The 22,863-nt window shown below is 32.4% G+C and overlaps 1 protein-coding gene across 1 annotated transcript; it reads left to right on the top strand.

The window, feature by feature from the left end:
- Positions 1-1,766: 1,766 nt before the first annotated feature.
- On the top strand, positions 1,767-22,418 carry LOC148613691 (small ribosomal subunit protein uS9m-like). The gene is made up of 14 exons (XM_088587209.1): positions 1,767-1,878; positions 6,424-6,595; positions 7,659-7,762; positions 8,944-9,006; positions 10,163-10,193; positions 11,844-11,923; positions 13,143-13,231; positions 14,477-14,555; positions 15,722-15,847; positions 16,971-17,013; positions 18,064-18,169; positions 19,516-19,685; positions 21,224-21,302; positions 22,339-22,418. Exons 1-14 carry the CDS (start codon positions 1,786-1,788, stop codon positions 22,349-22,351), a joined length of 1,248 nt encoding a protein of 415 aa, XP_088443335.1. The 5' UTR covers positions 1,767-1,785; the 3' UTR covers positions 22,352-22,418.
- The last annotated feature ends 445 nt before the right edge of the window (positions 22,419-22,863 follow it).

Genomic DNA, 22,863 nt, shown 5'->3' with positions numbered 1-22,863 from the left:
GTCCTTTTTGCCTCAGATATATTCAATATATATATAGAAAACAACTGAAAAGTTATTCAAATTTGTCCTGAAGCATCTGGGAAAAGTGCGGGAAATTTTTTTACCGCCATTTTCTATAGTGCATTTCAGTTAATATCTTAAAGGTAAATTTTACAAACAGTTTGACGGTTATTTCTGGAGGTAATCACGTATAAATGATTGTTTAATGCAATAAAATTTCTGTTTTTTTTCTTCGTGTGTCACACCTTATGAACATTTTGTCAGATTCTTAGACATAGAAGTATGTAAAGATATACCAGAATGAAACGTTTGGCATTCTTGATTGACACTTACAAATATATTAATGGGAGTATTTGAAAGACATTAGAGATTGGTGATCACTGAAAGTAGGTCGCCAAAGCTATATTACATATGCGTCTGTGAACTATTCAAAAACAACCATGAAGTCTGCACAGAAACACTATAACATCGTAGGAAGGTCCATGGAATGACCAAATCATATTTTCCTACATTTTCATTGCTTCAAACTCTTATATCTTGCAAACAATCGGTCGGATAAACGGAAAGACAAATTCTCTTGAGTCTGTAATTTTTTTTCACAAGTGTAGTGTCATTGTCAGCTTTTGTCTTTTATTGGAGTTGTAGGGTTTGTTCTTGTTCCCCAGGTTATGCCCGTTGTAATGTACATCGAAAAGTTAGCTGAAGGTTGCATATCGAACAACGCAAAAGGTTGGAATTCCTATACCAAAATAATTTACCAGACAACCTCTATGATTGCTATGTAGTCAGTGAGTCTGAAACATAACAGGATCCTGTTTCATTATTAAAAACAAATCTAAAATTGAAAATTTTCTATAATCTGTAACAACCCAATTTTCAATCATTCAGGTTGTATAAGGATATAAGAAAAGCTATGTAATTTTAGTTAATCCTTTAATTTGCTATTTGATAAAATCAGACCCTAGACACGAGGAGGAATACAATTATTCTTATGAATCATGTATATTCTTGAGGTCTTTTTGGGAAAATTTTGTTATGTTTGTGTTATTTTTTGCCTGGGACCCCCTTTCCAAAATCTCCTGGTCCGTGTCTGTATACCTCCTGTATAATAACGTTTGAAATAATTCTTCTTCGTATGTTCCATACTGAAAAGTACTAAAGAAAAAATCTCGATGATAGTGTCTTAAAGGTAGAAAATAAGTAAAAACTCCACAAAAATACACCACGTACATGTATGTTCTGAATGTGAAATGAGATACAACAGTCATACTCTGATTCGACTCATTCATTCCTCTAAAACGCGTTTAAATTCATACTGTGAAGTGCAGTATATTATGCAATTCAACAAATATTTTCAAAAAATCAGTGATGAATCAAGAATTCATAAACCGAATCGGTGGTCTCAGTGTAGCGTACACACTTCGAGTGCTGTCGGTCGTGGGTTCGATACCCGGCCGAGTCACTCCAAACACTTCAACAAAAATTGTAGTCACTGCTTCTCCGCATCCGTAGAGCACGCAGTATTGTGGTGATATAGTGACAACTATCTGGCTCAGAATAAGAATATGTCTGAGTGTGTGCGTGACATGCCTACCTGCAGAATGTTGCTTCTAGTTGTGAGCTAGCACAATAAAAATCCCCCCCCCCTCAGGATCGGCCTATGTTAACAGTTTAAAAAATACATCAATACATGATCAATGTAAATTTCCATTAACTTGTCTACGACCAGCCTTGGTCCGACAGTATTTGGTCCGACTTATCGTATTTCTGCAAAAGGGGAGAAAAATGGCCGCGCCCATGCAGCGGTCTGTGAATGTCCTTCAGTTACTTGCATATGCATGTGCTCGAGAACAAGCAGTGTTAAATAGATGTATTTTGGTTAGTAAGAAGTTAATTTCGTTCGAATAACGGGTGCCTTGGTATAGTGATTAACACGGGCGCTTGTTTCTACTTGGGCATTGATAGTCGACCCCTGTCACGGCCTGTGAAAAGGCTGTTTGATAGTATTTCCCCTACATAGACAGAAATAAGCGCCTGTGCACTCTAACTATCAAACCCAAAGGCAAAGAGTCGATGACATCGGATATTCTTCTTCATCATTATATTTTAAGACCTTTGACAATGCAGTGCTTCCAAGCCTTTGAGGCACAAACACATGCTATTTCAGTATTTGGCAACAACTTAAAAGATCACTAAGGCAAACAATGTCTTCAAATCAGCTTCAAGATGCATGACTCCATGAGACTTGACAGGCCTGATAATGTATGTAGGTTATTGGCATATTTTCTTTGGCATTGTTTACCAATTGCCAAAGTGTCAGCTACTCATTAAGTCATTTACAAGGGTCAAACTTGAGTTGCAATAACAGTGGAGCTATAAAGAGCTACTGTTAGATAGCTAAAGTTACAACAAATTGAAGTTTTAAATTTGTCATATTATTGACAGCTTCATAGTAATTACCAGAAGCTTTTTATGAGAGGAAACTTTGCTAGAGTGGTATTTGCTTATTTTAAGGTCATGTTTCATTTTTTATAACATAGAGAAAAACTACGATTGAAAATGTGCAACCTACATGTACAAATGTACTTCTGGTAAAGTTTTTTTTTACTTGTCACAATGTCAACAAATGGGTATTTCCAGAATGTCATGGGAAACTTCATTTTTCTTCTGTGATTTTGTTACCCTTTTATTCCAGCTGAATATTGGCTATTTCCACCTGAAGACTTTTACGAAAATGTTGAAAAGCATTTTTTCCAAATTGTGGAAAATTCCCAATTGTCAGGCATAATTTTTTGAAAGCCAGGTCAAGAACCCAGTGAAATGTTCCTTGAGACGACATTTCTCAGCCCAGTATTTTGTTCACTTCAAGGGAATGTTTTTTTCTTCAAGTCGTAACCTAAATTGAATATTTGGAGTACATTTTTGTCAGTTCGGTATCGGTTTTCAGTTACAGATAGGCATATGACGCATTTCTGTCCCTAATATTATATTTTCAACACATTGAGAAAATATGGTATGACAGAAATGTGTCATATTTTCCCAATGTGTTGAAAACACAACAAAAATCTCCCTAAAATAAAGCGTTGGGGGTGCTCTTAAAACAAGGTACAAAATCACTGGATTCTCATATTTATTTGCCCCTTGAAACTTTTAAGAACTTGAAATTCTTCCTTTTGGTGACTTACATGTACATTTCTGCCTGGAATTTTTACTAGCACTTCATAGATTTTACAAATGTAGCTTGGGTCCTTCTCCAAAAATTAAATGTACATGTACATTTATTATCATCTTTTCAGATGAGCTTTTTGGGCTCATTCAATCCTTTTAAGTTTCATATCTCACAATTGATCATGGAGTATGGCATTAAATAAATATCATACATACATACATGTTATCACTTGTTGTAGCAAACAAAGTTACTTCCATAATGCCATTTACGAAAAAGGATGGGACCCCGGTGTTATTAAAATTAGGCCCAAAGGAAACGAAACTGTAAATGTGTGTAAAGTACAGAGAAAGACATGCCATAATTGATATCTAACATAGTGAACCCACAATTTTTTTTGTATCCCCATTTTTTTTTTCATTTTTTAATGGTGGGTTAAGTCCAACAACTGCCAAAAAGAATTTGTAAGAAATCTTAAGAAAATAATTATGTTATTGGCTAACACTCTTAGAGTGGTGTATCACTGTATCAGTGATCAGTGTCTGCATGTCACCTCAGATGGCTGATTTGGATAGTCCTCACTTCTGGTATTATCAAGCCATAACCGGAGAGCTTAGTGGCCATAGTGACCTAACATTTGTTGAGAGCATCACACTTGAAGCATATTGAAGATCGCATCGGTACTGTTCTTTTCAGATGGCACAGTTTTCTGCCTACCAATATCTTTTGATTTCCTGTGGCAATCTAATTTTTTTTTTTGTTTCCTTCTCCAACCCTCTTTCATTTATATATTTCTAACTGATTGAATTATTTCTTAACCTGATGATGCATGAAGTATGAAAAATGTATCTGCTTCTAGATGTTAAACAGATAACAAGCAATCAGCAAAGAAATATTTTTTGAATTTTATGTTTCCTTGAAATGAAAAAAATACAGTTACTTATTACATATAGTAAATAAAACTTGCCTGAATTCATTTTTTTAACATTACTTTGGAATCCAAAAAAGTCTACTGGCCCATACCAGTTTCCACTTTTCTTGAATTTAAAAAAAAACACAGTTACCCTATTACATGTACTGATGATGTAGTAAATTAGACTTGCCTGAATTTATTTTTTTAACTTTACTTCGGAATCCTTAAAATTCTGCTGGCCCATATCAGTTTTCACTTACCAAGGACCAAAGGACCAAAATATTTAAAAGATGTAAACTAATCTAAACCTGTGACATTTTCATAAGGGACCACAGTGTTCTAGGATTCCTATTTCCTGTTACCCGAGGCAAGTGAAATTTTGGTCAGGGAAAGTTAGGTACTTAGTTACACTTTCCCATGGCAAGCTTCAAAACTTCATATGCTGTAAGGATTTGTTTTATAAGGAAAACAGTCATGGACTGTGGGAAAGTTGATTTTATATGGATTTTTCCCGAGGAAATCTCAATTTCTGAAAAATCCTAGAACACTGATACTAGACTCTTCTTATGCAACTTTACCCCCCTTTAAAAACTAAAAACTTTTAAGCTTATTTTGCTTCCTTGCTACATTCCATTCCAAATATGATGTGTAACTATGTTTCAACTATGTCTATAGCGTTTCTAGAAAAGCAGAGGACGCTTACCCTACTGGTGTACCTTGTCCAACTGAGAATCATTATTATAAGAATACGATTCATGGTTGGAAAGCCTTCATATTTTTATTTTGGTTATTTTGTTTAAAATATTATATATTAATAAAAAATTATCAAGTGGCTCTTCATATAACCCCTGTTCTTGCGAGATAAAAATTATATATATAAAATATACTATAAAATTCAAAATTAAGGGGGATAGCTCTGTAAATGACAATAAAGTCTAAAATACAATAGAAATTGTTGGGTTTTCAATGTGAATTATCTCCTAAAAAGCAACTTAATAATAAAAATAAGAATATGAAGCCTTTTTGAGCTCACCAGGCCGAAGGCCATGTGAGCTATTGACATCACTTGGTGTCCGTCGTAGTCATTGTCTGTTAAAAAATTTTCAAAAACTCCTGCTGAGAGGAATTATACAAAACTTTGCACAGATTTTCCATAGGTATCTTGCACAAAAGTTGTGTTTAGATTTTTGATCCGTCAAAAAACATGGCCGTTGTTACTAAAAATAGAACATAGGGGTCAGACTGTAGTTTTTGCATATATCTCCAAAACCGTTAGGTTAAGCCGAATTCTGATGTGGGTAAAATTGTTCAGCATGATGAGATCTATCTGTGGTCAAATTTTCATTTTAATCTGTATAGCCATTTAGGAGTAATTGCCCTTTTTTGACGTTTTTTTGCTATTTTTAATGCTATTTCTTTCAAAAATCTTCTCCTCTGACTCTACTGGACCAATTATAATCAAACTTAGTATGAATGTTTCTTGCGGTGTCTTGCACAAAATAATGTTTAGATTTTTGATCCGTCAAAAAACATGGCTGCTTTTACTAAAAATAGAACATAGGGGTCAGACTGTAGTTTTCGCATATATCTCCAAAACCGTTAGGTTAAGCCGAATTCTGATGTGGGTAAAATTGTTCAGCATGATGAGATCTATCTGAGTTCAAATTTTCATTTTAATCTGTGTAGCCATTTAGGAGTTATTGCCCTTTTGTCGACGTTTTTTTTTTTGCTATTTTGAATGTTATTTCTTTCAAAAATCTTCTCTGACACTATTTGACCAACTGGAACGAAACATTATATGAATGTCCTTGGGGGTTCTTGGACAAAAGTTATGTTTAGATTTTTGATCCATCGAAAAACATGGCCACCATTACTAAAAATAGAACATAGGGGTTAGACTAGATTTTCAATTACATATCTCCAAATCGTTAGGTTTAGCCTATTTCTGACTTACATGTAGGGTAAAAGCATTCAGCATGATGAGATCTATCTGTGGTCAAATTTTCATTTTTATCTGTTAAGCCATGTATTGATCCTTATGATAAGTCCTACCAAAGTCTTCTTGGGTCAAAATTATTAGTAAACTTCTTGTTAAATTTATTGCCATTAAAAGACAAAATTTAACCAGGTGAGCAATTCAGGCTCCTGGGAGCCTCTTGTTTAGGTGTACATGTATTATATTTACAGAATTTGCATGATTCTTACAAAAACTACTACTTAATATCTCTAAAGTATATATGTGAATTTTGAATGGTGTTCATTTACAAAAGTACTTATTTAATAGTTGATGTCAAGCAACTTGTACATGTATATAAAAACTGATTTTGTTACTGTTTTATTACAGTCCAGTCATGTCATTCGCAACAGAAGTCACAGTTCAAAACCACCAGATGAAATCACTGGTATTCGTCAGGACAACAAGATCGTCAACCCTCAGTCAAATAGTAAACCTGTCAACAAGGCTCAAAAAATTAGTAGGGCCATGAGAGCTTATCTGGAAAAGGCTAAGAAATATGGTAAGCAATCTCAGTGTTACAAATTGTAAAAGTTAGGCTTCCCAAAGGCTAAAAGCAGCTGTTGTCCCTGAAATTTTGAAAGAGGATAGTTGACTGGCTTAAGAAGGCACCTGCTCCAGTGGTTAGCAGTGATTTTCTATTTAATCAACCGTTAAGATTTTTTGCATAAAGGGTCCCTATGGATCTGCCTATATGACATTGCTAATTATCAAGTTAACTACATGTACATAAACCTACATTTTCACATTGTAAGTTAGTTTTTTAGGTTATGGTCAATCAATTAAGGGAAGACATTGGGTAAAGGACACAACTCTTACAAATCATTGGAACGTTTGTATTCACCTTTTTACATCAGTCTCATGTAAGCATCAAAGTAATTTGGACTGATTTCAATTTTTTTTCAAGGGAAAGCTTGAAAGGCTTTGGTGAAATTGAATATGATACAAACATATCACTGATTTTAAGAGTTATGTCCCTTACCCTAAGTCTTCCTCTTTAAGGGAAGACTAACTCTATTCCATGGAGTTATCCGTTTTATTTTCTGTAAGCCTTATATTATTGTTATTAAAAAAAAATAACTCGCACATTTGTACATAGAGTAAATATTTATGACCAATTTATTTTATCTGGTTATGCCATGTCGAAAGGACTCAAGAATTTCATTGATGGTATTAAGGTCATTACCTGTCTCCTTTTCATATAGTAATTTACTTCTGATAAATATGTACATCATGTAACATACATCTAAAAATTAAATTTGGATGCACATTTGAAACATTTCTTCTGATTGTTTGAAATATTTCAGTTATCATATAATAGACTTGATTTTACCATGTGTTACATTGTTTGCTGATTTCAAATTAAAAGTGAAAAAATATGGAATGACTGAAATATATTTTCTGTTTTTTTGAAATAGCATCAGTGCATGTGGTGCACAATTGAAAACAACTCTCTATTCAAGTAATATAATGTGCACAACATGATTAAGGTTATTTCTTCATCGACCAGAAGAATATTAAAATAATTCCTTAAATACATTGTATCAATTTGAATTATATTTTAGAATCAGTTTTAGAAGAACAAACAGTATTATATGAGCTAGGCAGGCGTCATCTTGCTAACATTATGGGCCAGGATCCTACCAACTTCTCAGTCGATGATATGACAGTAAGGAAAAACCCAATTATGATTACATTAAGCTGCAGGCCTGTATCCAGCAGGATCTTCAGGTCACAATGAACCCACCCTTGAAAGGAAAAGAATGTTAAAAACTATTAAAGGCTTACAATTAGTAAAGTAACATTATAGACCAAAAATTGTGTCCATATGCCCTGCCCAACACCCACTCTAAACCTTCATAAATATATCAATGGTTACAGGCCTGTAACAAACTTTTCTTTGACATTTTATTGAGAATTTGAGATTCTAGTTCAAACCAGTTATGAATCTGCTTTGCTTCTTTTCTGTTCAACACATAGACTTAAAAAGTTTTTAAAGTATAATAGAATTGACAGCTGGTTGGCTTGTTAGAATAATTTGTTTTAAGAGGTAGACTTAGCCAGTTAAGGTCAGGGAAACAACTCTTATAAATCATTGCAAGGTTTGAATTCAACATTTTATATCAATCTCATGTAAAGTCATTCCAAAGGTTTTTGCGACATCACTGGACATTTTCATCAGACTGTTGCATCAAAGTAACTAAAGACTGATTTCATTCAGTTTCATATGAAAGCTTTGTAGGCTTTGGTGAAATTTAATATGATACAAACATGCCATGGATTTCAAGAGTTATGTCCCTTACTCTAGGTCTACCTCCTTAAATGAAATGATACTTTTTCCTGTGGGTAGTTGCTTCTGTAAGCTAGCATAATCAAAATCTGGTTTTTCTGTTCTGTCTAGTACCATTGATCAAACATTCTTGTCTTAGTCCTGAAATACAGAAAATGTCTGCCATTGATGCTTAAATATAATTAATTATTTAACAATGTGTGAATTTCTTTTATTTCTGATTGAAAACTTTTTTTTTAAAAAGTTCTTTGACGAATTCATTTTAATCAGAATCTTATGCTGCTGTGTCAAACATTTAATCACAAATCAAAATATCAAGTTGGAATGTTTGTGTACATACATGTACTTGTCCAATCTGTTTCTGTTTCAATGTCTGTGAATATATCAAGCTCAATTCTGCAAAGCATTTCATTTGAGATGACCTACATGTAAGTGTTATGAATGAACAAATCGATGAATATACTTAACTTGTATATATGATCTATAGTATTTAGTAACCTTTAAATGAAATCAATGAATATTTTGTATATTTAGTCATTTTGATTGGTTGTTATTTTTAGAAAGCTGTACAGTATCTTTTGCCATCTGGTTTACATGAGAAAAAAGCCAGACCTGTGATAAAGGTAAGACACATTAAAATCTGTGTTGTATAGGGGGAAAGAAGAGTAATTAAGGGAACCAAGATTCTAGTGGAAATCCAAAGAGTGTAGTCCAGACATGGAAAAAAGACATACACTACAAAGAACATTAAGTAACCAAAATGATACATACAAAGTAACAAAAGTAAATGAGTAACTCAAGACTCAGACAAAGACCAGACATGGAAAATAGACACACAACAAAGAACACAAAATAACCAAAATGATAGATACAAAGTAACAAATGTAAATGAGTAACTTGGACTCCACTAAAAACTCGGAGTATGAACCAGGTGCACCGGTATAGTAAGCTTCCTCTGCTTTTCATGAAACACCTGCTGAGTTTAATGAACATTGGTCAATAACCACATTAGACAAAGAAAATGTGTGATCTGTACTTTTAAAATGACTGAAATACTGTCAAAACTGGTTGTTATTGCATCTGTCGTCCCTAAACTTTGCTCATTTAGCTCATCTACATGAAAACCCTTGACCAATTTTAACCAAATTTGACAGAAATGATGTACGCACAAGCCTTTACAAAAGATCAAGTTTTTGTTGCCCTTTATTAAACAAAAAAAATTACTGCCAGAGGTCATTTAAGCCACTTTAAAGTTGCCATTGAAACCCTGTGGGGAACACATTTTGGATATATCTTTGCTTTTATTGAGCCAATGATGACTGAAATTGGCAGAAATAATAAGAGGGACAACTTTAACATCTATAAAAGTTTGTTTCATTTTAAATCAGTGCTATCTATATTATAGTAGGGTATGTAAGTCTCATCATGTGACCCCATGATTTCACGAGATTGGGTCCTAGTCTACCATTCAAAAGCATGGAGACTTGTCATTTAGAATGCGTTGAGTTCAGTGTTGAGGGCAAAACATCTTTTTGTGTAAAAAAATACCTATAAAAAATAACAAATATCTATTTCTACTTGATAAGGGTATTAAGAAAAAACATGAAATAGAAGATTTTGCATTGTTATACAGCGTTTCAAGTACCCAGAAGTAAACAATAAAATGCAGATCGGTCCTCAGTTTTCAATACGTTCTACGTCGTAAATTTCGGTAAAGAAAATGAAACTAGAACAAGACTGACATACCCTATAAGAATTTCTTTTTTTTGTACTTTGTAGACACCTATAGATCTTCTACCTATGCAGAAAGGTTTGTTAATTGAGAAACTATTGCAATTGTTTTGTTATTGCAAGACTGCGACATTGTTTAAATGGTTTATTTCTCAAGTGCCAACATCCTTTGATCTACCGACAATTGACCTGTAAAATTTTGTTGGCGTTCAAGGAATAGGTTCAGTGGTTATCACAACAAAGGTGCATGCTAATTAACAAATAGGTAAATTATTCCAGTTGTTAAATTCTTTTTTTTTTTGGCTGTTTCTTCACAAAATCATACATGTACATGTATAGTAAAATAGACTTTCGAATTATTTTTGTATAGTCCAATAACTTGAAAATATTTCAATATATCATTCTACTTTATGTAGGAATACTAGTACTAGAATAGTTACTAAGTACATGTAGGAGGTTTTTGTTCAGTTTAATAAAATATTTGTAATTGCTACACAATGTAGAAGATCCATTTTTGCTGTAAGTGGTTTAAAGACTTTACTCTTATTACTATAATTTGATATCACATGAGGCATAAAAAGTAGAAAAAAATATATTCATATTAATTAGTTAAAACGTTAGAATAATAAAGAATGAAATAAATCATTAATATAAAGTTCAGAGTTTGAAATAATGTTTATTGATGTTAAATTTCGCAATTTCTTAAATAGTTTTGTATATGATTTATACATTTTTTAAAATAAAAGTTAAAAATAAATTAAAATTTTAACTTTTTAATAATTCAATTTTATTATATTCTTACATATTTTCAAAACATCAGTTGTTTTCCATATAAAAAAAAAAGGTATAAAATTTTATCAACTTTACTAATTAATTTCAACAGTTAAATACTTATAAACACATTTTAATTGTTATAAAAACACCTGTTGTTATAATATAAACGTCAATTGAAATATTTTTGTTGGCATTCGTGGAAGACACCGTTTAAATTGCAATAATTATTGGTAAAGCTAGTATTTTAAAAACTAATTTGAATGTAATGAGGTTTAAAACAAATCTTTTCTTTCAGTGAAAAAAATAGACAAAATGCAATGATAGATTGATGCAATAATTTATGAATTTATAGTATATGTAAATGAAAGTCAGCCCAAGGGTAACCATGGTTTTCAGACTGGAAATCAGGTGGCAAAAAAAATGAAGAAGCGAAAAAAAGAAGCAGAAACAAAAAAGTAAATGCAAGCATAAAAATTAAAATATTCAATAACCAATATTTATTTACATGTACATATGGAATAGCAAATTTTACAGCTTTCATATTGTTTGCTAGTAAAGGCTGATTAAGTGTGGTAAATCTAATAGAACTAAGCAAAGGATGATGATAAGAGCAAAGATAGGGAGGTTCATAATCCAGGGGCAAAGACTACCAAAATAAACGTACATAATAGAAATTAACAAAAAAAATACAGGAACTTTTAAGAATAAATGAGAAACCTGGACTCCATCAAACACTTGGGTAATGGCTGAGGTGTAACGGTAGGTTAAGCATCCTCTGCTTCTCTCGAAACTAGATATTTAAAAAAAATCATTCTGATTTCTATTGAAAAAAATGTAGGTAAAATTTAATGATTGAGGCTGAGTTTATGATATTTCCTGAAATACAAAAACAGATTTCATAACAGTTCAATAACTGACCATAATTATTTGCATTTTTTTTGGTGTTTTTTAACAGTTGCCAGGTTTGGGTCAGATGGACGACCCTTCAGTCCTATGTTTTACACAGGAAAACCACAGTTTTATGAAACTTTATATGTAAGTTCTATTTATCATATTTATGGTTTACATCCAGTTTTGCAATGCTCCAGTGCTTTGAAAAATTTGAAGAAGCTTGCCTTGGTTTGAATGCATAATCAGTTAACTGATGTAAATGCAAACATTCTAATTTCCATGGTTACTGTTTAATGGACTCTGTCAATTAAACATATACTTGGTATTGATTTTTACGGTATTGAAAAATGACTAGCAGTCCAAATTGACAAAAATTGATTTCATGGTTACAAAATACGTTATTTTTTCACGCTAACAGACTTCGAAATCGGGACCAGCCCATCAACCAATGCTGAAAAAATAGCAGTAGGCTTGCAGAAATTTTGCTTCCAAGCCAATTTATCTTATATAAAATTCTTTTCAGATTTAAGGTAGGCGCTTTCTGTCTGAAATTTATACAGCAAAGAGTGCCCTGATTTTGTCCATTGTAAAAAATAGCAATTATTAGTATATATGTACTCTGTTTAAAATTTATGCCATCACAGTATTAAAATGAAGGGGAATTTAACAATTACTGAACTGATAAAATCTAGGCAATATTCAAAAGGATTATTCAAAAGGAAAGTTGGTATAACAAAATGTCAATATAAGGTTACAGACCACCAATTCAACCAATGAGCATTTGGAACGTACGCAAAAATAGTCCTACGCAGAAATTACCCCTGTTCCTCATAGTGCTGTGAAAAAAGTTCTCATCTTATTTAAAAAATGTAAACAGTTTCTGAAAGGAAAAACATTTCTGTACATTTTATAGGTGCATTTTGCTTCTTGTGATGTGAAGCCTAATCTCCATAATGATTTTTAAATATACCCCTATCTTGTGAAAACACTGGGATTTCCCATGCTATTTATAGACCCTTCACTTCCGGTTACCAGTACTGCACTGCAAGTCTGCTAACCCCACATGCCATTCTGAGGATTGTGAGCTGACATATGTAGAATCATGCTGATATATAGTCCTCTGCAGGTTAAAGTTAAGGTAAAGTCCAGAGAAGCCATTGAATATTGTGAAATTAGCATAGAAGCCTATGGAAAGTGGAATTAGTGGTTTTTAGCCTATAAGGTTGAAAACTGGAAAGTAAATGAATATATCTAAAATACTGACTTAAAAATTCTTCTTGTGTGACTTGAACATGTTTTTTTTTTTTTTTTTTTGTGAGCAGTAGGTTTGGAGCTTTGTATTATGTGAAAATTTTAATTACAGGATATCACATTAAGATTACAGAAATTGAAGGAAAGGGAAGATGAATTAGCTAGAGCTGGCAAATTTAATGATATCTATGCAAATAAAATGTAGGTATAGCATCATGTCTCTGATTTAAAATCAAAGTTTTGAAAGAATGCATAAAATTAACATCAATATCATATAAAATGAATAACTACCATAATCCTTTTTTCTGCATTTTGTAGGTTCTTGAATATTAGATTTGAATTGTGTATAAGTAGCACTCCAGATAAGAATCATGCAAATTCTGTAATATGTGATTCACCCAAAAAAAAGTGTTTGCATTTTTATTTTTGTTATTCCGATGATTTATAGGTCTATGTGATGAAATGTATACGTTATCATTCATTCCAATCTGCCTGCTCTTAGGAGATAATCTACATGGAAATCCAGTGGTTTCTATTGTATTTTAGAATCATTTACACAGTTATCTCCCATAATTTTAAGTTTTTATAGTACATTCTATACTGTTTTTATCTCCCAAGAACAAGGGTTGCATGAAAAATTACATGTTACTTTCAGTTTACTATAACATTTTTAACAAAATATCAAAAATAAAAATATTAGGCTTTCCAACCATGAATCACATTTTGCATGATTCTTAGACGGAGTGCTACTTAAATGAATTCAGTGATGTCCTAGGGGACATTATTAGGTGAAATGAAAACCACAAAAATTTCATTTTTTATTTTTGTTGGCATGTAAAAGCTCTGACCAATGCACATTTTCAATAAAATGCCCTAGTGCTTCATGTCCCAAATGTGTGAGTGGTCAAAATTTTACATGCAAATGAAACATCAAAAACGAAACATTCAATTCATGTAATTACATTTGATATGTTTTTCTTAGTTTAATTCAATTTTATTTTTAGAAATATATAGAAAATAGCCATTACACATTGATCAATAAAAGTAGTCAAATTTATTTGTGGGCATGGCCTATGTGATTAGATAGAAAGAATTATCAAGGGAACCAAGGTTATAGCAGTAATCAAAAGAATGTAATCCAGGGACAAAGACTAGACATGGAAAACAGACAAACACAACAAAGAACAAAAAAGTAACTAAAATCATACATACAAAGTAACAAATGCAAGAATGAGCAACTAGATGTGTTTCTCTGGCTCATGAAATATCATTTATAATGCAGATTACCACTGAGAGCATATTTTAATGATATGCACAGTAAATGTGATTACTTGGTTTAGAAAAAAATTAGTTTTGATGTTTATATTGCTCAATAACCCTTATTTATCTATTCCTTTAATTTTGTGCAACAGGTCTACATACTTTTTAAATATATTTATATTGTAGGAGGTTTATGGACAGTGATTGGGTGAAATTTGATAAATTTAAAAAGATCATAAAAGAAGAAGCTTTATCTGAAGATAATGTAAGAATGACATTGCATTTTATATCCTTAACCACTATCTCCATGCTTTAGAATTTTAAGTACTATTCTGTGTAAGAATCTGGCAATGGGTGGCACATCATATTTGTCAATTTGGTTTCTTTTGCCTGGAATATATTCAGTACATCTAGAAAACAACTGAAAAGCTATTTAAATTTATCCTGAAGCATCTGTGACATAGATATTTTTTGACTGCGTATGTATAAAGAAAAGGTACAGGAAAATATTCCCGCCATTTTTCCATAGTGCATTTTAACTAAATTTGACCTATCAATATCTTAAAATGCAAATTTTACAAACACTTTGATGGTTATTTCTGGAGGTTATCAAGTGTAAATACTTGGTTAATGCAATAAAATCTCAATGTTTTTTTTTTCTTCTTGTGCCACACCTTATACACATTTTGCCCGATTCTTAGACGGAGAAGTACTTAAGTAGTCTTTCTAGTAGCCATTTTCCCTATGCTATAGATTTTTAAGCAAAGGACATTTAAAAAGTACTTCCCACCTGCCCCATTTCAAAAAGCCTCACCTTGAATGTTTTTTAAATTTTTTTTTTCTACTGTTCATATTTTATGGATTTTTTTCATGTCTCTGTCTCATAACACTTCTTTTATTCAGTTACTAATCACTGTTGACTTCAGGTCATTACAAAGTTCAGTCATGACAAAACTTGGCAAAAAAATGTATGAAGTGAGCTTTAAATGGGCATAATTATTTAATATAGAGTCTTAATCCATGTGTAATTGTAATATATGTTTAACAGCATATGTAAGCTTACTCTTTCAGATTTTATAGTTTCTGGAAACCTTTCACTAGTCTGGTTTTTTTAGTTTTTGGTGGATGAGAATCTACAATTTGATGTGACCATATACACATGTACATGTGTACTATTTGAGATGGGGTGGGTGGGGATGAGAATCACCAAAAAGCTTGTTGTTGCGTAACCATAACTATTTTATTTTCTGACTGGATTTTCTTGGTTTTTTTTATAATTTTTCCATACATTAGATTCTAGCCTGCATCATAAACTCCATTATTTCATTTTAAAAGTGAATAAAATCTACCGATTTCTAATTAGCCCATTCATACCTAAACAGAAATTTAATTGCTTCCTAAGCTTAATCTATTATTTCCATTTCTTGTCAGTATGCAGAATTTCAAAAGAATATGCAGAGACTGATTGACCACCCACTGAACCATTTAGAAGAATCCTATATAATGATGTTCAGAGATAAATTTACCTCTTCAGGGACTAAACGTGATGTTTACGAGGTAAGCTGAATTTTCATTTGCCAGTGATTCAAGGTTTAAATGCCTCATGATTTACATTTTGTAGAAGACATATAGTGTGTTATTTGGTTTTAGTTAAGGGAAGGGTTTCCATTGCTTAAATTAATATATAGGAGTTAAGGAGAATTCTGAGTGTTTCTTTATACTTCCAATTACTGTGAAAGTACTTTTATTTGTGGGTATCAATTTAATGGAAAACTTACCATTTCATTGATTCTTGAATTTGTGGATTTGACAACTCTATCTTATAAACGAGTGAAAGATTTACTTTTTGTTGGGAACCAAATTTCAAGGTATACCGAACCCATGAAAACCATGAAAATTGGTACCCCACGAACAATAATACTTTCACAGTATTAGAGTTAGAGCTATATAGCAATCACCCTGTCCGTCCGTTACACTTATTTCCTAACAGATTTTTCAGCTTCTACTGGAGGGAATGCTTAGATATTTGGTATATTGCATTGTCATGGTAATTGTACTGTGTCTCCCATTTTCAGGTTTGTCACTTATCTACTTTTTGTTAAACAGCCGACTTTTAAGTTTTTTGGGTGCTGCATAATGGGAATTTTTGTAACAGATTTTTCAGCTTCTATTGATAGAATTGTGAATTACTTTCCACAAAATCCATTAATGGCTTAATTAATAAAACATCTTAGGTTTTGGGGTGGGGTGGGTGAGGGAGGGAGGCACTTTTTTTCTTTAAATCCATACTATAGTAGCAGTGATTGTCAAATCTATTGACAGTTTGAATGAAATATATATACTTAGCTAAAAATTTCTTGTATGGGTGATAGAGGCCTGGTATCCCAGAAAAAATAATGCCTTCCCCTTGTACCTTATATGTTTGAATGGAGCTGCCTTGAGATTTTGTCAGGGCTAATTAGCTAATTGCACTGAAATAATTGCTGAAAGTTACATGAATAATGATCAGGACAGTAGAACATTAATGGGACAGGGATCATTTTGGGAGGGGGTCATGGACCATTGGCACTAAAAATGCAAAAGTGACTCAATGACTGAATCAGTTCAAATAGAACATGAGAGTTCCTTTGAAGGATTCGTACATTGTGTGTCTTTTCTAAATATATTTTATTTGTTTTAGGTACATGAACTGGAAGATGGCACCAAATATGTAATTGCACAGGGTAAGTTTGTAAGTTTTTGGGAGTTTATTTAGTAAAAACCTAAAGAAAAAAATCAATTAATTTCCCTATTTAAGTAACTGTCTTTGTAAGAACTGTGCAAAATCTGTAAAATGTGATACACTCCAAAAAAGGTTACATATTTTTGTAATTAAGTTGTTTTATGTCTATACTAATGTATAATTATTCATTCAAATCTGCCTGCTCTTAGGAGATAATCAGCATTGAAAATCCAATAGATTCTATTGTATTTGAGTGTCATTTACAGAGTTATCTCCATTAATTTTGAAATCTACAGTGCATTTTATATAATTTTTATCTCCTAAGAACACAGGTTATATGAAAAAGTGAATGTTAATTTCTATTTACTATGACAATTCAAACAAAGTATCAAAAATAAAAATATGTAGACTTTTACCCATGAATCACATTTTGCATGATCCTTAGCTGCATACTTGAAGCATCCACTTTGTTTTTCTTTTTCTTTTTTTCTTCCAATCTTCCTTTAATTGTATGGGGCATATTTGTTTTTCATCTCTAACTGAGCAGAAAACAATTTCATTATCACATTAGTAGTATGAAGCTTTTACATGTTTTCTCCTGTTTCTTTTTTCCTGACTCATACTCCACAATTTAGAGGACTTGCTACACATTATGGAGGTAGACCTAGGGTAAGGGACACAACTCTTACAAATCATTGGAACGTTTGTATTCAGCATTTTACATCAATCTCATGAAAGCATCAAAGTAACTTTGATTGATTTCATTCTGTTTTAAATGACAGCTTGATAGGCTTTGGTGAAATTGAATATGATACAAACATATCACTGATTCAAAGAGTTATTTCCCTTACCCTAGGTCTACCTCCTTAAAACATAAATAAAAGCCCCTTTCAAGGCTCTGGTTTGCATCATGATTTCTTGTTGTCACTTTTAACTTATCTTTCCTTTGCCTTTGAAACAATAAATTTTGCCTTTTCTCCTTTCACATGAGAGATGGGTGTCCTTAATATCACTTTATGTGCAGCTATTTTAAAAAAGTCTTTGATTATAGGCGGAAGGAAAACATCCAAGGCTGAAGTTAAAGTGACTGTTCCAGGAACTGGGAAGTTTACCTGTAATGGAGAATCTATACTTTACTTCCCTAAAATTGCAGACAGGTACGGTATTTCTTTTCTAAGTACTGTATAGCGGATAATGTTTTCAGGGTGCTAGTTTTCGTGTGTTTTAGAGGTTTGTCTAAAAATGACAAAATAGATTCTGCAAAATCTATTTACCCTGGGCTTTAGTATTCAGTGCACCCATTAGCATTCACCTAAAATTAGAAATACCAAACTTTTCAGTATATCATTTTGCCTAAAACTGCCATATTCTACACCTACCGAAATGTATAACAGCAAGTGAAACAGTTCATTTCAATAAATAGCATTTGTCTTCTCTTGATAGAATTACTGTTACCTGATGAAATGTCTAGTTAATTGGAAAATTCAAGTACCACACTTTTGTAAGAAAAGGGCAATGGGTGGCACATAATTTTTCTCAATTTGGTCTTTTTAGCCTTTAATATATTTATTACATTTAGAAGACAACCAGAAAGCTATTTAAATTTGTCTTGAGGTATCTGTGATGTAGGTATTTTTTGACTGCTTACATAGGGAAAAAGTGTGAAGAAATTTTCTCACCATTTTTCCATAGTGCATATCAACTTAATTTGACCTATCAATATCTTAAAAAGGCAAACTTTACAAACTTGTTCATGATTATTTCTGGAGGTTATGAGGTATTAATACTTGGATACTGCAATAAAACCTCTGCGTTTTTTTCTCATGCCCCATACCTTATTCATGTTTTGCCTGTTTCTTTGACAGGGAAGTATTTAAAGGGTGAGGCTAGCAAAAAACTTAAAATTTAACAATTGACAGTGTAGAAAGTGTTGACTTAAATGGCTTTGTCAGATTCTGTTTTTTAATGCCTTTCTTCTTTGTATGTAGTTTTTTCTTGTTCCTACTAGAAGGCAAAATTTATTTTTTATGATGTTACAATGGAATTCAATCAAATTTTCCTGACAGCAAAAAGTCTCCCCTGTCAGAAGATTTGAAATTTACTCTGAAGTAAGAAAAACTGACTGCATTATATAACTTTTTGAAATATATTGATTGTTTATGTATCACTACTAGAGTTTGGTGGTTGTTATCATGTGGCGAAAACTGCTTGTTCTCTTTTGTCTACCCTGGGCGTGACATTTTATGGGCAAATCAGGGGGTGTTTCTAGAAAAGCAGAGAACGCTTACCCTACCAACGCACCTTATCCACACGCTCCCAGCTTTTATTTACTTTTGTTTCATTGTGGTTATTTTGGTCATTTCAAGTTTTTTGTTGTGTGTGTCTTTTTTCCCTGTCTAGTCTTTATCCCTGAATAATGTTCTTTTCGATTAATTCAATTCTTACCCCTTTTTTCACCATTTGGCAGGATATCATTTAACATTCCATTAATGCCCTATTTTAGGGAACAGGTATTATTCCCATTAGAACTTACAGGGATGTTGGGAGAAGTTGATATAGAAGCAACTGCAGAGAATGGTGGTCACACAGGACAGGCAGGAGCCGTACGGTTAGGTATTTCAAGAGGACTAATGAACTTTGTTGATGATGAGGTAGTGGAGAAGATGCGGTTAGGTAAGGAGAATTTACAGGGCATGCAGCAATGGTGTTCAGTGGATAGACTTGGTCTTTTTGATTAAAAAAAACATTCACCTAATGAACTTCTTTAGGTAGTTGACTGGATAATTGAAAAGGAGATTTAAATCTCCAAATTTTTTATCAATTTCTATTTGATTGTCTGATAAAAGTTTCTCCTTTTCAATTGTCCAATCAGTTACCTAAGGAAGTTCATCAGTTGATAGTTTTTAATCAATGGAAGACCAACTCGATCCAGTGAACATCATCATTGTATAAGCTATAATAAGATATAAAAAATAAATCTATGAATTTGCATAAATCCTTCTTTTTTTTATCAATAATGAAATACAAAAAAATAAATCAGTTCACAACTACATTGAAGCCTGTCTATAATGATCACTGAATAAGTTGGAAACCTGTACAAAACAGACTTCTCCTCAGGACCTTTCAGAGAGATTTCACTGCATTTTGAACCTGTGTGAACCAAACACTTTTCTAAACCAAGCAAATCATTCATTCCAATAGAGGTTAGGTTTAGACAGATTTCACTGTTTACAAGTTCTGTATCAAAATACAATATACGGGTATTAAGGAATGTTTCTAATTTTTCAAGAGGTTAGACAAAATAACCTGGTTTCACTGGTTTACACTTAACAGCCATAGCATCTATTTAAGATAAGAATCAATTCAGTCCTTTTAATTTAAAATCTAAGGATTCAAATTCAAATATTAGGAATTGGCTAGTTGTAGAAACATTATTAGTCTCCTACCAGTGACATTTGCTGAAAAGTACCTTAGTTTACACTCTGTCCATCTGTCTGGTAAAACAGTTTTCCTCACTTTTTCAGTCATGCTCGCAGATATACAATTAATATTTGGTACATTCCTTTACCCTGACAAGTTACAGATCAAGTTCTATATTGTTCTGGCCTGTTGAGTTTTTGCTGAGTTATGGCCCTTGGACTCAGAAAATTCATGCAATAATATAGTTAGTCACTTTTTATGGTCATGATAGCAGATATACATTCAACATTTGGTACATTGCTTTACCGTTACAAGTTACATATCAAGTTTGAATTGTGTTCTGGTCTGTTGTTTCTTGGAAAATAGTGCATAAGCTCGCTTTTCTGCATTTTTTCATCATGCTTGCAGATATATGTTTGATATTGGTACATTGTTTACATTGAAAATTTGTTCTGATCTGTTGAATTTTTGCTGAGTTATGGCCCTTGGACTTGATAAAAATAACTGCAGACTCAATTTTTCACACTTTTCTCATTAACAAATTATGTATGAAGTTTGCATTATGTTCTTTTCAACATTAATTTAATTCTGATAGTGACTTTGTATTGCCATGCAATACTTTCAGAATGCTTGTTTTCTTTGGGATTACCTGAATCGCATAGTGCTGACCAACCAACATAAATGATGTCACAGGACCAAGCCAGGTTATACAAAATAACTTTGTTTGTTGAAAGAGAACCATCCAAATCAAATGACTTGTTACAAATAAAATTAAATGTTCTATATTCTAGCTGGATTACTGACTAGAGATCCAAGAATGAGGGAGAGAAAGAAGCCTTTCAAGAAAGGAGCAAGAAAGAGTTTTACATGGTAAGTCACAGGAGGTGATGCATTAACAAAATAATTGTTGTTTGATGACACTTCCTTGATTGCTTTAGTTGTGATTTCAAAGCAATATCCTCTGTAGAGGTATATTTGGTATTTTAGAGCTCTTACTCCTCTTACAAACTCTTAGCATTGAATCTGACCTCTTCATATGTAAATTAGTACTTAACAAAACAACTAATGCAGATTTGTTATGAGTGGTGCTTATGCCTTGAGGAATTTTCACCTTCTTGGTAATGGCAGGACTTGTGTGGAACCGTATTGATATATACTTACAGTAAATACAGGTCTGCTGGTGCCGGAGATATCAAATTAAAAATGTCTTTTGAAAACATTCATTTTTAACATATGATTAACAACTCAACAAGAAGTGGAGACAGTAACAATAGCATAATTAATCTTATCAAAATTCATATATAATCAACTCAGGAGATCTTTTCCCACCCCCCCCCCCCCCCCCACCAAAAAAAAAAAAAAAATCTTCATTTTTTACATATGCACAAAACCATTTTAGTCAAACAGACAAGCATGCACCCACACACAGCATATTTGAATAAATGCACTTGGGGTATTTTACTTTTCCAAATTACTCTTTTTGGGTATGAAATTTTAAAATGTTTCCACAAAAGCTGTTGATCCGTTGGATCATTTGGTTTTGTTAAAAACATATGGGAAACCAGGTGAAAAAACAAGAAAAAATACTTTGTTGCTGATAAGAATAACAGAAAAATGTATGGTAATACAGTTAAATCTGTCTGAACTGAACCCTGAATAAACCAGTAACCGGTCTAAACCAGTCAATTTTTGTATTCCTTAAATATCAATTTAAATTCATTTTGAACCTGAGTTCACCAGACACCTGTCATATCCAGACAAATTCTACATTCCAAACGGGATTCCTTATAGACCGATTTCACTGTATAGTAAGATTGGACTCCAAACAGGACTCATTATAGACTGGTTTCACTGTACCATGAGATTGGACTTCATTACTTAAATCTGAATTATTTGTACTTTACAGGAAGAAGAGATGAGAGGACTGTGATTTGTTGTACATGTATATATGTGTGTGAAAGAATAAAAGAAAACTTTAGAATATTATCACTTATGGTTAATTTTATTTCACTAAAGAATTTTTCTTGTAATTAATTCTTATACAAGATTTATAAATAATTTTTGTTTTGTGTACACAAATAAGAATAGGATATTGCCAAGCTTTTTTCTGAGCCAAGTATAAATATTTTCTATATTCTTCTAAACTATATGATGTTTTTATTTCATGTTTATGACCAAAGCAATGCATTATTTTGATTTAGTCATAATGTTTAGCAGTCATTATGATAAGCTCATACTGTGAAGCCAAAAGCAGGTATAAATTAAAATCGAAAAAACTTACGGCTGTAACTAACAATTGAACATAGGGCTCAGACAGTTTTTCGCATATATCTCCAAAACCCTTAGGTATAACAAAATTCTGACATTGGTTGAAAGTGTGTGGCGTGTTGAGACCTATCTGTGTTAAAAATTTTCCTGTAAATCTGTCATG

The sequence above is a fragment of the Perna viridis genome, chromosome 6, assembly GCF_037379345.1.
Source record: "Perna viridis isolate PV_CMFRI_1.1 ecotype Kerala chromosome 6, ASM3737934v1, whole genome shotgun sequence".
NCBI classification, from domain to species: Eukaryota; Metazoa; Mollusca; class Bivalvia; order Mytilida; family Mytilidae; genus Perna; species Perna viridis.
Note: the sequence above shows the minus strand (reverse complement) of the source record. Positions and strands in the feature narration are given on the sequence as shown.